A 15,144-nucleotide genomic window follows, 5' to 3' on the forward strand; every position below is an offset into this window, starting at 1 on the left:
TCGTTTCTTTGATGTGCTATTTCCGGTTTGAAAATGCCATAAAGAATTGATTTATTTGTGGTGTTTTTCATTCTCGTTTAGCTGAAGTCATGACTGAAGAAATGTGACAACATAGTTTGACCATCTGGTTTTGTAGTTAGCCATCAGAAGCAGCATGATAAACCCTTACTAATGAGGAACAGCTTGAACTCCAGTTACTTATTCTTGCCTTTTGCATTTGACAAATAACAAACAAGTAACAGGAGCTCCTGTCTTCAAAGGAAAGTGTTTTTTACTTCAGCAGGCTTAATTACAATAAATTTAAGTTGTCTTCAGATATCATGGAATAGCTGGAGAGAGTTGGTTACACAGCAAACTAGTCATCTGCAGAAATCACTACTTAAAGAATGTGCCTGTCATACAATATCCCATCTTTAGGGCATTTTGAAAAACCACTTCAATATTTTTAATCCTATGTGATTACTTGATGTCCCAGTTAAAATGGGAATAACTTATTAATCCATTTAAATACTTCAAAAGCCGAGAGTTTGGCTCACTCTCTTGTTAGTAATTTGAAAACATGCTACAACGATTAGATTTCACAGGATTCTGAACAGTAATTGCAATTATAATGCTGCACATGCGGCATTGAACGTCGGTAATGAAACTGCATCTTTACTTGAATACAGTATACTGTCAAACTAATGCCTGCCGTGACCTTGTACAGATTATCTTTTGAGCAGAAAGAGCACAAAGGCTTTACAGAATGCTCAGCTTGGGTGATGACAAAACTGTACCCTTTTTATATTTGTTCATGGAATGTGTATGTTGCTGGCTGGGCCAGTATGTATTGCCACTTCTAATTCCAGTCCAAAGATGCGCAGGTTAGGTGGATTGGCCATGGGAAATGTAGGGTTACAGGGGTAGGGTAGGGGCTGGGTCTCGCTTGGATGTTCTTGGGACTCAATGGGCTGAATGGACCAAATGCCCTGCTTCCACACTGTAGGGATTCTATGATTCTATGAGAACAGTTAACAATCTATCCACATCTGAAGTCATATGCAGAACAGACTGTATATGTCCTCTCCTAAAGGACAGTAATGGACCAGAGTCCATGGTGCACAATTGGTACATGGTCTCCATGAGACTCACTTTCAAATCTCACCAAGTGTCATGGAGACATTCAAACCTATGTATCCAGAACATTAGCCTGTAGCTCTGGATTGCTTACCAATGTATAACCATCTCATACCTGGTGTTGTATCTACAAAACCATCCAATTATTCTAGCACTCCTGGCTACAGTGCAATCATAGGACATGGCTCAGACTGGACAGTGTAGTGATGCCTGTGTGCACTGAGTGGTTTGCCAATAGGGCTGATCTATTCTTACAGATTTAGGTTTCATTGATGAGAGGTACAGATGTGATACTTTGATGGAAAAAAAACACTTTGAAAATCACAAAGAATTTCTGTGCATTTCCTGAATGTACTTGACTTCCTCTCAAGCTGATGATGGATCTGTGACCTGTACCTCTGCACATATGGAAATATTAAGTTTTAAAATGCAACAAAAGTCAACCAAAAAAAAAGAAATTTTGAATCTAAACTCACAAGCAATATCAAATTGGACTGCAAGGGCTTCTTTAAATATATCAAAAGGAAGACAAACGCCAAAGTGTCCATAGACCCATTGTAGAATGAAGTTGGGAAAATATTAATGGGAAAGAGAAGTTGATTAAATACTTTGTATCAGTCTTCATGATAGAAAATATTAATAGCCTTTCAAAAGTACTAAATAATCAAAGGTTCAAAGGAGGAGAGGAAATAAATTCAATAGCTATCCCTAGAGAATAATTGCTAGAGAAACTAATTGGATTAAAGACTGATAAGGCCCTTGGACCTGATTTGATGCATCTTAGGATATTAAAGGAATTAGCTACAAAGATAGTGAATGCACTGGTTTTAATCTTCCAGGAATCATTGGGTTCTGGATAAATGGGGTGACATGGTGGCTCAGTGGTTAGCACTGCTGCCTCACAGCACTAGGGACCTGGGTTCAATTCCAGCCTCGGGGTGACTGTCTGTGTGGAGTTTGTACATTCTTCCTGTTTCTACATGGGTTTCCTCTGGGTGCTCATATTCCAAAGAATGTGCAGGTCAGGTGAATTGGCCATGTTAAATTGCCCAAAGTGTTAAGTGGATTAATCTGGAGTAAATGTAGGGAAATGAGTCTGGGTGGGTTACTCATCGGAGGGTCGGTGTGGACTTGTTGGGCCAAAGGGCCTGTTTCCACACTGTAGGAAATCTAATCTAATGTAAAGTCCAAGAAAGTTAGAAAACTACCAATGTAACATCTTTATTTATAAAGGGAACAAACAAAAACCAAATAGGTAACTATAGGCTAGTTAGTTTAATTCCTGTCATTGGGAAAATGTTATGAATCTATTATAAAGGATGTAATAGCAGAACACGAGGAATGCATACAATCAAGCAAAGTCACCATGGCTTCATGAAAGGATAATCATGCCTGAGAAATTTACTAGAGTTCTTTTGAGAAGGTAACAAGCAGGATAGACCAAGGGGAAGCTGTGGATGCAGTATATTTGGATCTTGAAAAGGCATTTGATAAGGTACCACACATTAGGCTCTTTTTAATAAGAGCTCATGGTATTGGAGACAGTACATTAGCACATATATTGGCTAATTAATAGAAGATAGAGTTGGGAGAAAGAGGAAATTTTCAGGATGGCAGCCTGTAACCAGGAGTGTGCCAGAGGGATCAGTGCTGGGGCCACACTTATTTGCAATGTACATTAATGAGTTGGATGAGGAAAATGAAAGTACTATCAGCAAGTTTGCGGATGACAAATTAAATTAAGTGACTAGGATGGCTCCCAGAGTCTGCGGAGAGTTGTAGACAGGTTAAACAGGGGCAAAAACTTGTTAGGTAGAATACAACTTGGGAAAATGTGAGGTTTGCACTTTGCCAGGAAGAACAGAGGAGCTGAATATTTAATTGGAGAAAGTCTGTAGAAAGCTTTGGAACTTAGTGATGTGGGAGCCCTTGTCCGTGAATTACAAAAAGCTAGCATCCAGCAGGTCATTGCAAAGGCAAATGGCATGTTGGCCTTCATTTAAAAGGGAATAGGATATGAAACTAGGAAGATTTTGATCAAACTGTACTCATTGAAGTTTAGAATAAGTGGCGACCTTAGTGAAACGTACAACATTCTTCAGGAACTTGACGAGTTTGATGGGAAGAGAATGGTTCCCCACATGAGAGTCTAGGGCCACAGGGTATCATCTTTGAATAAGGTATGGCATTCCATCCACTGTGAAATGGCAGTGAGTGTTGACCTACAGTAAAGAAGCCAAAAACATGCAAGTTATTGCTTTGAAAAAAATAACGACTTGTGCTGAGTTAAATGATGTCTGTCCATTCCCATTCTTGTAAAGTTTTTCTGGGGCATTTGGTTGATGGTGAAGGAGAGTGTGAAGCATTCATTGATTAGGAAAACAGAGTAAAGGAAAGACTTTGGATTCACTCCCTGGTCAGTAATGATTCCAACAGACTTGATGTTCCTGTTTCTCTGTTCTCTATCCTTTCCTAATGAATTGCTTCAATTTGACACAAAAACTCCGGTAATCCAACAAAAAGTGTGCAGTGTCTGCTCTACTGCCAATCTGCTGAATCTTCAGTTATCTCCTTATGAGTCTTTTATATTTCAAAGAGGTCAGAACTGAGTATTGTAGGAAACTGAGTCAATGAGTTTACATTCAACAGCTGAGGTACATACACATTCATGCAGTGATGGTGAAGAGGGCTTATCAAATGAGCTTACAGCAATGTGCACAAAACTGAAAATACCATTGCCTAGTGTGAAATTACTCATTTTGCCATCTTTTTGTTGCTGTACATAGAACACATTTATGTCTGCTTCTTAGAAAGCATCATTTGGTTGTGCAGAATGTGAGTATTGTTGAAAACAGACACTTTTTGTCAAAGTTTTTTGTCTTATGCTCATCAGGACACTTTGCAAGAATACAAATTCAAGGGGAAATAAATTTATACTGTATAACAGGACAGTACTGATTAGTTGGCAAGGGGACTCTGATAAGACTGTTGCTATCAATCAGTGATGACTGGTGCCTGATAAGTGGGAGATGAAGAACTTTGACAATGTGTCTTTACCACCAATATTCTAAGGAATTGTTTTTTTAAAAAACATGTTGTGTAAATTCTATAAATGCTTAGAAAGAAAAATGTGAAATATTCCATGAACACAAAATAACATCTTGTTTTGTACACAATGTGTAACAAAATACTATGAAAGGAACTGGATTAACATTTTTCCTCCACTTGTGTCTTTATCTTCAATCTAGGGTCAGCCTGGAGCAAGAGGGTTTCCAGGATATCCGGTGTGTTAATGTTTAAGAAACATTTACTGTACTTGGATTCTCAATTGTTAATCATCCAGTAATATTTTAATAGTAACTTACAATAACCAGATTACTTTGGTTTATTTGTATGAATTGGACCAGCTTTCATGACAGAATGGCCATGCTGAGAGCAATTATCAAATTATTGATGCTGCTACTGGTGTTTATTTGAGTTACAAGTTCCCAAGTGATCCAAGCTGTTCATCGTTTGTTCATACTGTTTGATCATTGCACTGATATTGCTGTAAATTCAGAAGCTTGCTCACAACACTTACATTTCCTGTGTTTTGGGTTCCGTCCTAATCAACTTCATTATGCATCTACACTAGACGCTCTGCAAGAAATATCCTCATCTAACACTCCTGTGAAGCATCTTGGGATATTTCTATTATGGTTAAGGCACTGTATAAATGAAAGTTGCTGTGGTTAGAATCATCCTTTTTATTACTAGTGTATGGGGCTAGTGTGCAGCATCGACTTGTAAGGTGGATGACTGTGACTCTGCGCAGGTAACAGGGTAAAGAGTGAATTCAGCTGTGAATCAGCTCCTTCAGCTGTGAATCACCATCATGGTCCAGTCAGCCCTCTCCCTTTCAGCAGTGTAGATTGATCAAAATATCCATACATTATGCAGACTTAAGCATCACAACAAATAACTATAAAGCACTGATATTTTTGAGTGCTTTTGCATTAATGCCTTTGAAAGGTCAAACTTTTTTTTAATACCACAAGGACATGAAGGTCATTAACTTCTCCACCAGATCTTAGCAATAGTTGTCAAGTGCCTTTATACCTCCCTCAGAAATGTCCCAAAACACTTCACATGCAATGAGTTAATTTGGTGTGCTGCAGTGGCTCTTGTTATTGCCATCAAGAAGCTGCAATGATTTTGAGCATATAACGAGCTAAATGAATAGTTTTCTGGATGCAGGTTTGCTCGCTGAGCTGGAAGGTTCATTTTCAGACATTATGTCACCATACTAGATAACCTCATCAGTGAGCCTCTGAATGAAGCACTGGTGGCATGGCCCGCTTTCTACCCGCTTTCTATTTATGTATTTAGGTTTCCTTGGATTGGTGACATCATTCCTGTGGTGATGTCATTTCCTGTTATTTTTCTCTGTCCATTGGAACACCCATGGGATCTCCAATATTAGAGTGCTTAGCAGAGGCAGTAATGCAGAGACTCGAACAAACAACTCTGCCAACCATCCAACCCAAACTTTGTGTCCGCTACTTTTGTCATTGCAAAACAAAAGAAATTAAAAGAAACCATCAAGACCATCAATAATACCCTTATTGGCATAAAATTCACTAAAGAGGAGGAAAACAACAGCAAACTGCTATTCCTCAATGTCATAATAGTGCAATAGGCAACTTCAAACCAGCATCTACAGAAAAACAACACATATGGACCAAATATTGAACTACAGAAGCAATCATCCCAACACCCACAAACGAAGCTGCATTAGAACATTATTTCAATGAGCCACCACACACTGTAGCACAGAGGAACTATGCAGAGCTGAGGAAAATCACCTATACAGTGTACTCGAAATGAATGGGTACCCAATGAACACAGTCTGCTGATTTCTCAGCAACAGACCCAAACAAGTTGACAAAACACATCCAGAAACCTGAGCCACTCTCCCCTACTTCAAAGACATCTCTGAAATGACTGCCAGACTACTCAGCCCCCTGGCCATCATGGTAGCCCACAAACCCACCAACGCACTAAAACAGCAGCTAATGAACTTGAAAAACCCTATACAGACAACAAGCAAAACTAATGTCATTTACAAAATACCTTGCATGAACTGTAACAAACACTACATTGGATAAACAGGCAGAAAACTAGCCACCAGGTTACATGAACACCAATTAGCCAAAAAACGACATGACCCACTCTCAATGGTATCCGTACATATGGATGAGGAATGACACCACTTTGACTGGGACAACACATCCATCTTAGGACAAGCCAAACAGAAACATGCATAAGAATTCCCAGAAGCATAGCATTCCAACCGGAACTCTATCAACAAATGCATTGACTTGGATTCCATTTACCATCCCCTGAGAAAAGAGCAGGAAATGACATTGCCATAGGGAATGACACCACCAAAGGAAATTACATCACCAACCTAAGGAAGCCCAAACACACAAATAGAAAGCGGCTACACCACCAGTGCTTCATCCAGAGGCTCACTGAAAATGTGACCTAGTATGGTGACGAAATGTCTAAAAATGAAACTTCCAGCTCAGCAAGCAAACCTACACCCAGAACCTCAACCTGAGCTACAAATCTTCTCAAAACTCACTGAATAGTTTTTTTTTATTTTTGAGGCTATTCTTGAGGAATGGGGAAAAGACATGGTTTCTGACTGTTAGTGCCGAGCTCATTGGCTGACGATGAAACCTGTAATTTAAGTTCATTTGTGCAATCTGGTTATGGATGCAATTAATAATACTTGCTGAAAGTGTGTGAACTCTTAACTGAAAGCTCTGTGGCTCTGCTGCAACTATTCTTTGACCTATAGTAACTCGACTCCGGAGCAACGCAACAAGAAATATAAATCTTCCTAAAATTTATCGTAATTATAGGAATAGGAAGAAGCCAAGTAAAATGTAGAAAGTAAATAGACTAATGTTTTAAGAGTCTTAAATTCATGACATGCGAGATGATTTTCACATTCAAATCTTGGATGTTGAAGCATCAGTGAGGAGGAAGGCATAATTTTAAGGTGAAATATTTTGAGGGGATTTAAAGAAAACTTTTTCTCACTCAGGGTATGGGTGAGGGTGAAGGTAGCGGGGCAGGAAACCTCACGACCTGTGAAATGCTTATAGATGAGCCATGAGTTGAGTGTTGGGCAGTGGGATGAGTGTAGGTAGGTTAATGCAGACATGATAGGCCAACAGGCCTCCTCTTGGCTGTATGACTCCATCTCAGACTTCAGGGAAAAGGTGAAAAATAACTAAGTGGATTTGTACTCAACCAAAAATGGATCTCTCTGCTCTAAGCTTTACTGCTTGTTCAGGCAAATAACACTCAGCATTTGTGAATTTATGAAACATTTGAACTGTGTGTTGGGATAAATCGTTGAGAACATATCTTTTACTGTAGAGTTGTTGCCTCACTGGACTGGATTAGAGTTCTGCATTAATAATGAACAGTTTGCAGCACAGACGGCTCAGTACAGCTTGTAAATCTTAGCCACTTGAGCTGGAGATATGAATGAAACTTGAAGCCAGCATCTGAATCCTGATTTAGCTGCAGCCCAGACCCTGCAGGCACACATGTATGTAACTATTTATATAAACCATGCATCCAACAAATGGCTAATCAGAGCGTAAGCAAGGGGATTAGTGAGGAAATAACGCGGTTTCCAAATGAACATCCTAGACACGCAGCAGGTGTAAGAGAGCAGTGAATTGCACAGTTGAATATCGTTATAAGAATTCTGGGTACACCTTTGGAACATCCATTTCTTGAAGTCATTTATGAAAAGATCTTGTAAATGCCTCTGATTTACATTTACCCTCTGAGAGATGCACAGCACTTCAAATACTGCTCCTGTGCATTAAATTTTACTCATACCTTCTGTGAAGGATTAAATGAGCAGGGATTGAGTGCAATTAAGTGCCTGAGCTTACACCAAACTGGGAAAATGATACTTTTTAACAGTGCATATTGTGAAAACTGATTTTACCATTTAACATATTGATTTCATGCTAGCTGTGTTTTTGCTCAGTTTGCCAAGCTGCTTTTGTATGTGTTTCTATTGATAGTAAACATATTGAATCAATATAACTGGGCAGGTTTGAGCGTGCTTTACACACTGCACTACCAGCTGATGGGAGCCATTTAAAACTGCACCTTAACAAAACTACTGGTTATTAAACAAGTCTGTAACAGAGCATTGTTGATCTCTGATTTCTGCTTTTGGTGTTTGTGCCACTAACTATTTCATTGCTGACTTTTCATTTAACTTTTCACTGAATGAACTCATTGTCATGTTGATGTTTAAATCTTTTCAACGTTGAACATAATTTCCTATTCAAGTGATTTTTTTTTAATAACCTGACATTGTTCATTCATATTTTTATATTTATCAATATTTATTTTTAAGGGTCCAATAGGGTTGGATGGCAAATCTGTGAGTATTTTATGTAATTTTTAAAATTATTTACTATAGGATAATGTTGAACTACATACACTTCCTCTCCTGTGTCATGCCTCAGAATATTTATTATCCATTAATAAAGACAGAAAGTACTGGAGAATCTCAGCAGGCCCACAAATGTAGCTTTTTGTTTTTCTATTTTTGTTTTGGATTTCAGCATCCACAGTATTTTGCTTTTGTTTTATTCTGTTATTTATTTTCACAATTAGTGACTTGCTAGGCCCCTTCAGAGAGAACTAAGGAAGTGAAATTTATCTTGGGCCATTGTGCAAATTTGTCAAAAGTTACCATTATAATAAACTTCCTATATAATAATGTAAGATTGTGTCATAACTGGCACCTGGTTTGCACTCCGCCTCATTTATTGCTCCCTTTTGTGCTACAGCCCTAGGCTGATTTCATAGCGTCTAAGTCAACTGCATAATTTGGGATGGGATTTGTATGTACAAAGGGTTCACACTGGTAAAAGCAGTTGGGGTTTGCATGTTTCTTTCCATCTCACAACTTGCATAGTCATGTTTGGACTGTGCTGTTAGTCCTCTATCATGGCTTGATAGATCAGTTTGCCTTCTGTCTGAAATTCTCGTGCTGACAGTAGTCTGATCGTTGGACTAAGGTTTACTGCCGTGAACACTTATCTTTGGATGAATGTAACCGATAAGATCAGAACTATGGCTGTTCTGTGTCTGTTAGCACCAAAGAAAGTCTGATGGGCAGCAAACTGACATCAGTAAAGGTGTAAAATCCAATTGAGGTCTGATCTCTTTGAATTTGTAATGATTTGGTATCCTGATTGGTTAAATAGGTTATTGTCCCTTTTCAATTTTTATTTGGAGAAAGGGCACTGTCATATTGGCGTAGTTGTTAAGTATCAGTTGACAAAAGATTATTAAAACTAGAAAACTATTGATTATGTGATTGTAGGCAAAAAAAATGTAAAACTTATTAATACGAAAAGTTGAACAAGCAACATTCCTTTGTCCATTTTTTTAAAATCCAAGTTTCATAAAGTGTTATGGGGTGGAGTAAAGAGTGAGGGTAGAAATAAATAAATGTACAAAGTAAATATTATAGCCATCCACTGCAGCTTTCAATTAAATTTCTTTCATTTCAGGGAAAACCCGGCCCTAAAGGTGACATGGTAAGATTGAAATCAAAAATGTGTATTTAAAAAAAAATTCAAATTCTGCAAATACTACATCAGGATCATTAGCATCTGACAGTTAACATAGGGTAATGTATTGATATAGGAGAAAGTGAGGACTGCAGATGCTAGAGACCAGAGTTGAAAAATGTGGTGTTGGAAGGAGCAGGAGCAGGAGCAGGAGAATCGACATTTCGGGCATAAGCCCTTCTTCGGGAATCCCTGCTTCCCCGGTCCCCAACGCCTTATCTTCACGATGGACATCCAGTCCCTATACACTTCCATCCCCCATCACGAAGGCCTCCAAGCCCTCTGCTTCTTCCTCTCCTGCCGACCCAACCAGTACCCTTCCACTGACACCCTCCGTCAACTGACTGAACTGGTCCTCACTCTTAACAACTTCTCCTTCCAATCCTCCCACTTCCTCCAAACCAAAGGAGTAGCCATGGGCACCCACATGGACCCCACCTACGCCTGCCTCTTCATCGGATATGTGGAACAGTCCATCTTCCGCAGCTACACTGGCACCACCCCCCACCTTTTCCTCCGCTACAGTGATGATTGTATTGGTGCTACCTCTTGCTCCCACGAGGAGGTAGAACAATTCATCCACTTCACTAATACCTTCCACCCCGACCTCAAATTAACCTGGACCATCTCAGACCCCTCCCTCCCCTTCCTAGACCTCTCCATTTCTATCTCGGGCGACCGACTCAACACATTCAAAAAAAAGAAACAAAATTAAAAACATTCCTGAAGAAGGGCTTGTGCCTGAAACGTCGATTCTCCTGCTCCTCGGATGCTGTCTGGCCTGCTGTGTTTTTCCAGCACCACATTTTTCAACTAATGTATTGATATAGACTGAATAAGGGTCATTGCAATGTATATCCATCAATTACTAGTTCTGATTTCTAGACATGATAGTTTTGCTTTAAATAAACACACAACTTTTAAGTAACTATTGAAATTGAGTGTTGCTGGAAAAGACATGTTTCATATCATTTTGCATTCATCAGGACATTTCACAAGAATACCAACTCAAGGAGAAAAATGTTGGTTGAATGCTGGTTTTCCCCTCGATCCTCAAGACATCTCCCCATCATTCCTGCTGTGCCATCTGCCCGACAGAGCCCAGACCCTCACCTCCCTCCTGTTCATTACCCCCTCGGAGCAGTAAGACCCCTTCCCTAACTCTTGAAGTTCAGGACTGACCTTTCCCGGGGAGAAACTTGCTCTTTCTCACGCCTTTTCCAGCAATACAAGCAGCAGCCATTCCTGAGGGGTGGCACCACTGAGTGTGATGGAGCTGCTGGACAATCAGATTGGTTAGCCACTCCTAGTGACGGATGGGAGTCCCACTATTTGCCAATCGAATGCAGCGTAGGCTGGGCTGCAAGGACAGAGTTTACATCAAACCAATTCCCATTCAAGGGGCAAGGACCTCTTTGAAACGTACCAGGTTCTCAGGGACTTGACACAGCTGAGCTGGAGAAGCCATTTCCCTTGTCCAGGAGGGAGTTGAGGGCCAGAGGACATCATCTCAGACTAATGGGTCACAAGTGAAAGACAGGAACGAGGAGGAAATCCTTCATAGGGCAGTCAACCGATGGAATGCTTTACCCCAGATGGATGGTGAAGCTGATCCATTAAGTACGTGCAAGGCTGAGAGATTTGTAAGCAGTAATGGAATCAACAGTAATGGGGAAAAGGCAAAAAAGTGGATTTGAGGATCATCAGATTAGCGATGTGTACTAGCTCCACAGAGGCTGGTGTCCTGTCACAAGTTCACCTTCTATTTACACGTGAACAGTCCTTAGCTTTAGTACTGCCTCATTCAGAGTCGGATATCTCTGAAACTCCACTTTTTATAATCTGTCAGCCAGGGCTCTCTGATTGGACCAAGTTAACAGCCCTGATCAGGGAATTCCTTCTATGAAGTCTAGTTGGCTGACCTCATTACAGTCACTATACCATGATCTCATTAAATGGAGGAATCTTATGGCAGTTTCCACTCTCCAACCCCACCCTCCCACCACCAACCTCAGCCGTCCATCTTCACCCCCACTCCCTTCACCCTCTGCCCCTCCCCTCGGTGTAAAATCCTATGCTTTTTGGAGTAAAATTTCCAATTACCCCACTTATCCCAAATGGTAATGTCTGGTTATGAGTAGCACTACCAGGATTCCACCTGCAAGCTCTTCACTTCCTGCATGTTCTATGGAAAAAGACTCTTAATTATTTGGAGTAAAATTCCACAAAACTATTCTTTGCCAGCTCTGACATTTGTTTTTTGCTGTTGTTCTTCCAAAGGGAGTGCCTGGTCCGAAAGGTGACAAGGTGAGTGTGCTTTGCAGAATAAAACCCTCTGCAAACTGATCAGCTTCATGACTAACAAAGTGTGGGTGAATTCCTGAATGTTATCTAACTGTTCTTATTCATTTCCAAAGGGAAACCATGGGCAAAAAGGAGAGAAGGTGAGTTGTGATTCTAAGCTAAATCCATATTGAATAATGAAACATAGAAATAGGAGCATCAGTAGGCCAATCAGTCCATTAATCCACATTGCCCTTCAACATGATCATGGCTGATTCCCTTTTTTTTAATTCATTCATCAAATGTGGGCATCACTGGCTGAGCTAACATTTATTGCCCAATCCCAATTACCAAGAGGACAGTTAAAATCAACCATATTGCTGTGCATCTGGAGTCACATACAAACCAGTCTGGATAAGCTTGACAGATTTCCTTACCTAGTTATTAAGACTGTCCCATTTAGGCTTCTGTACTTAAGGAAGGATGCAAAAACATTGGAGGCGGTTCAGAGGAGGCTTACTGGATTGATTCCTGGAATGAGGGGTTTGTCTTATGAAGAAAGGTTAGACAGACTGCACTTTATTTGCTGGAGTGGGGGTTGACTTGATTGAATTGTGTAAGATCCTGAATAATCTTGACAATTTGGATGTGGAAAAGGTGTTTCCTCTTATGGGTCAGTCCAGAACTAGGGAGCACCTTATTTAAAATCAAGGATCAGCCTTTTAGGATCGAGATGGGCAAATGATTTTCTCTCTGAACTGTGCTACTTTGGATGTCTTTTCCTCAGGAGGCAGAAGGTATGATCATTGAACATGTTTGGGGCAGATCTGGAGCAATTATTGTTCAGGAGGAGAATTGAGAGTTATCAGTGTGGAATTTGGAACAAGCAGATCAGCCATGATCTTATAGAATTGCAGAGGGGGTTCTGGGCCCTGAATAGCCTACCATTGTTTATTGTACACTTGCTCATATGTAAGCTTTCAGTTTGGTGAAAGCTGGACCTCAGCAGTCTTTAAACGCAGACTGAATCTTTAAAGCAATTCCTTGCAGAAATCTGAGTTCAGTTGGGTGACCAAAGCAAGGCACAAACAGTGTTGGTGTTGTCCCAGTCTCTCCTCATCGAGTGAGAGTGGGTCATGTCTTTTTGTGGCTAGTTGATGTTCAGAAAACTAGCCACCAGGATACATGAACATTAAGCAACCACAAAACGACATGACTCTCTCTCACTAGTATCCTCACATACAGATGAGGCAGGACACCACTTTGACTGGGACAACACATCCATCCTAGGACAAACCAAACAGAGACACGGACAAGAACTTCTAGAAGCATGGCATTCTAACCAGAATTCTATCAACAAACACATTAACTTAGATCCCATTTACCACCCTCTGAGAAAAGGAACAGGAAATGACATCACCACAAGAAATGATGTCACCACAGAAAATTACATCACCAACCCAAAGAAACCTAAACACACAAATAGAAAGCGGGTCATGCCACCAATGTTTCATCCGGAGGCTCATTGATGATGTTATCTAGTACGGTGGTGAAATGTTTGAAAACGAACCTTCCAGCTTAGCGAGCAAACCTACATCCATTAATGGGACATCTGCACAATCTTTGGAAAACCATGAGAAGCTGCATGGGGAAGGGGATGATAAAGCTTAGAATTATGCGGTACTTTTTGAATTACCGTAATTACATTTGACGGCAATCATTGGTTTTCTAAGCTAGCTATACACATGCACACAGTAAAGTTCTACAATTATCAATGAATTGGATGAATAGTGAATGTACCTTTTGGAGATGTCAGTTGAAGCCTAAATACTGGCCAAGACACTGGAAGAGGAACAACCCTGTTTTGTTCCAAATTGTATCATTCTAATCCAAAGAATTTCTCTTGATTTACTCTGTCAAACCATTTAAGATTTTGAATATTGTTATCAAATACCTTTATCTTCTCTGTTTTAAGATGACCTTCTCCATGATGTAAATATATTTGCGCTATCTGTAGCTTAACTTACATATGCATCAAGAAGTTGATGCAGTCAGAATTACTGAGAAAAGATGTTGTACATTGGAACTCTGCACTGGCACTGACTCCAAGACACTTACCTGGTTCTGAATGTATTCATTGCAATCTATTTAATGTTATTCTATTTATCATTGGTTATTATGAGTAGCTTCCTGGTGCACCTCGACATTCTTGTCTGGTCGTACGGAACTTCCATATCGCTGAATGGGGACAGGAAGTTGGTTTTTCGTCTTGAGCTCCTGAAATGGTGTCCCTTTTATCCAGTCTGTTTCGTGTTTCCATGATCTTGAGTGCAAATCAAAAACTTTCAACTTCCTTTCTCTGTTCAGTGATGTTTCTTGTCCTTCCTAATGCAAAAATGATTTTAAAAAGTATGATTTCTGAAAACGTTACATTTCTGGCCAAATTTCTTATCACCGTTAATAAGCATTTGATTGTTTAGATTTTGACACCTTCTCTGAACTTTTAAAGAATATATCTGCTTTGTTTTGGCAAATAACAACAGCATTTTAACACCACACACTCTGTTTGTTGCACAGGGTCTGAATGGTCCAAAGGGTGAGAAGGTGAGTGTGAATTATTTTTGCCGACATTATTAAGCTTGTATCAACCTTATACATGTTCCAAAATGTCCAGAACAGAGCAACATCATGATTCACTACTTTTGACAGCTACTCCCTCCACCACCATTGCTCAATCATAGTGGTGTGTGCTATCTACAAGATGCACTGCAGAAATTTTCCAAGGCTCCTTAGGCAGTACCTTCCAAACCCATGACCACAGTCAACTCAAAGGATAAGGACAGCAGATACAGAGGAACATCATCCCTTGCAAATTCCTCTCCAAGCCACACATCATCCTGACTTGGAAATATAACATCATTCTGGGTTGAAGTCCTGAAAGTTCCCTCCCTAACAACATTATTTACACCAAATGGACTTCAGCGATTTGAAAAGGCGGCTCTTCAGGGCCAATAGGGATTGGCAATAAATGCTGGCCCAGCCAGAGACGCCAAAATCCCTTGAGTGAATGTTTAAAATC

At 40.1% G+C, this 15,144-nt stretch overlaps 1 protein-coding gene across 1 annotated transcript in view; it reads left to right on the forward strand.

Annotated features, from left to right (window-relative positions):
• The window catches only part of col13a1 (collagen, type XIII, alpha 1), a 117,440-nt gene that overhangs the window by 18,885 nt on the left and 83,411 nt on the right, over window positions 1-15,144 (forward strand). The window contains exons 5-10 of the mRNA XM_072583569.1: window positions 4,365-4,400; window positions 8,555-8,581; window positions 9,723-9,749; window positions 12,063-12,089; window positions 12,200-12,226; window positions 14,643-14,669. Of these exons, the coding sequence (XP_072439670.1) occupies window positions 4,365-4,400; window positions 8,555-8,581; window positions 9,723-9,749; window positions 12,063-12,089; window positions 12,200-12,226; window positions 14,643-14,669 (171 nt within the window). The remainder of the gene's footprint in view (window positions 1-4,364; window positions 4,401-8,554; window positions 8,582-9,722; window positions 9,750-12,062; window positions 12,090-12,199; window positions 12,227-14,642; window positions 14,670-15,144) is intronic.

The sequence above is a fragment of the Chiloscyllium punctatum genome, chromosome 13 (assembly GCF_047496795.1).
Source record: "Chiloscyllium punctatum isolate Juve2018m chromosome 13, sChiPun1.3, whole genome shotgun sequence".
Classification (NCBI taxonomy): domain Eukaryota; kingdom Metazoa; phylum Chordata; class Chondrichthyes; order Orectolobiformes; family Hemiscylliidae; genus Chiloscyllium; species Chiloscyllium punctatum.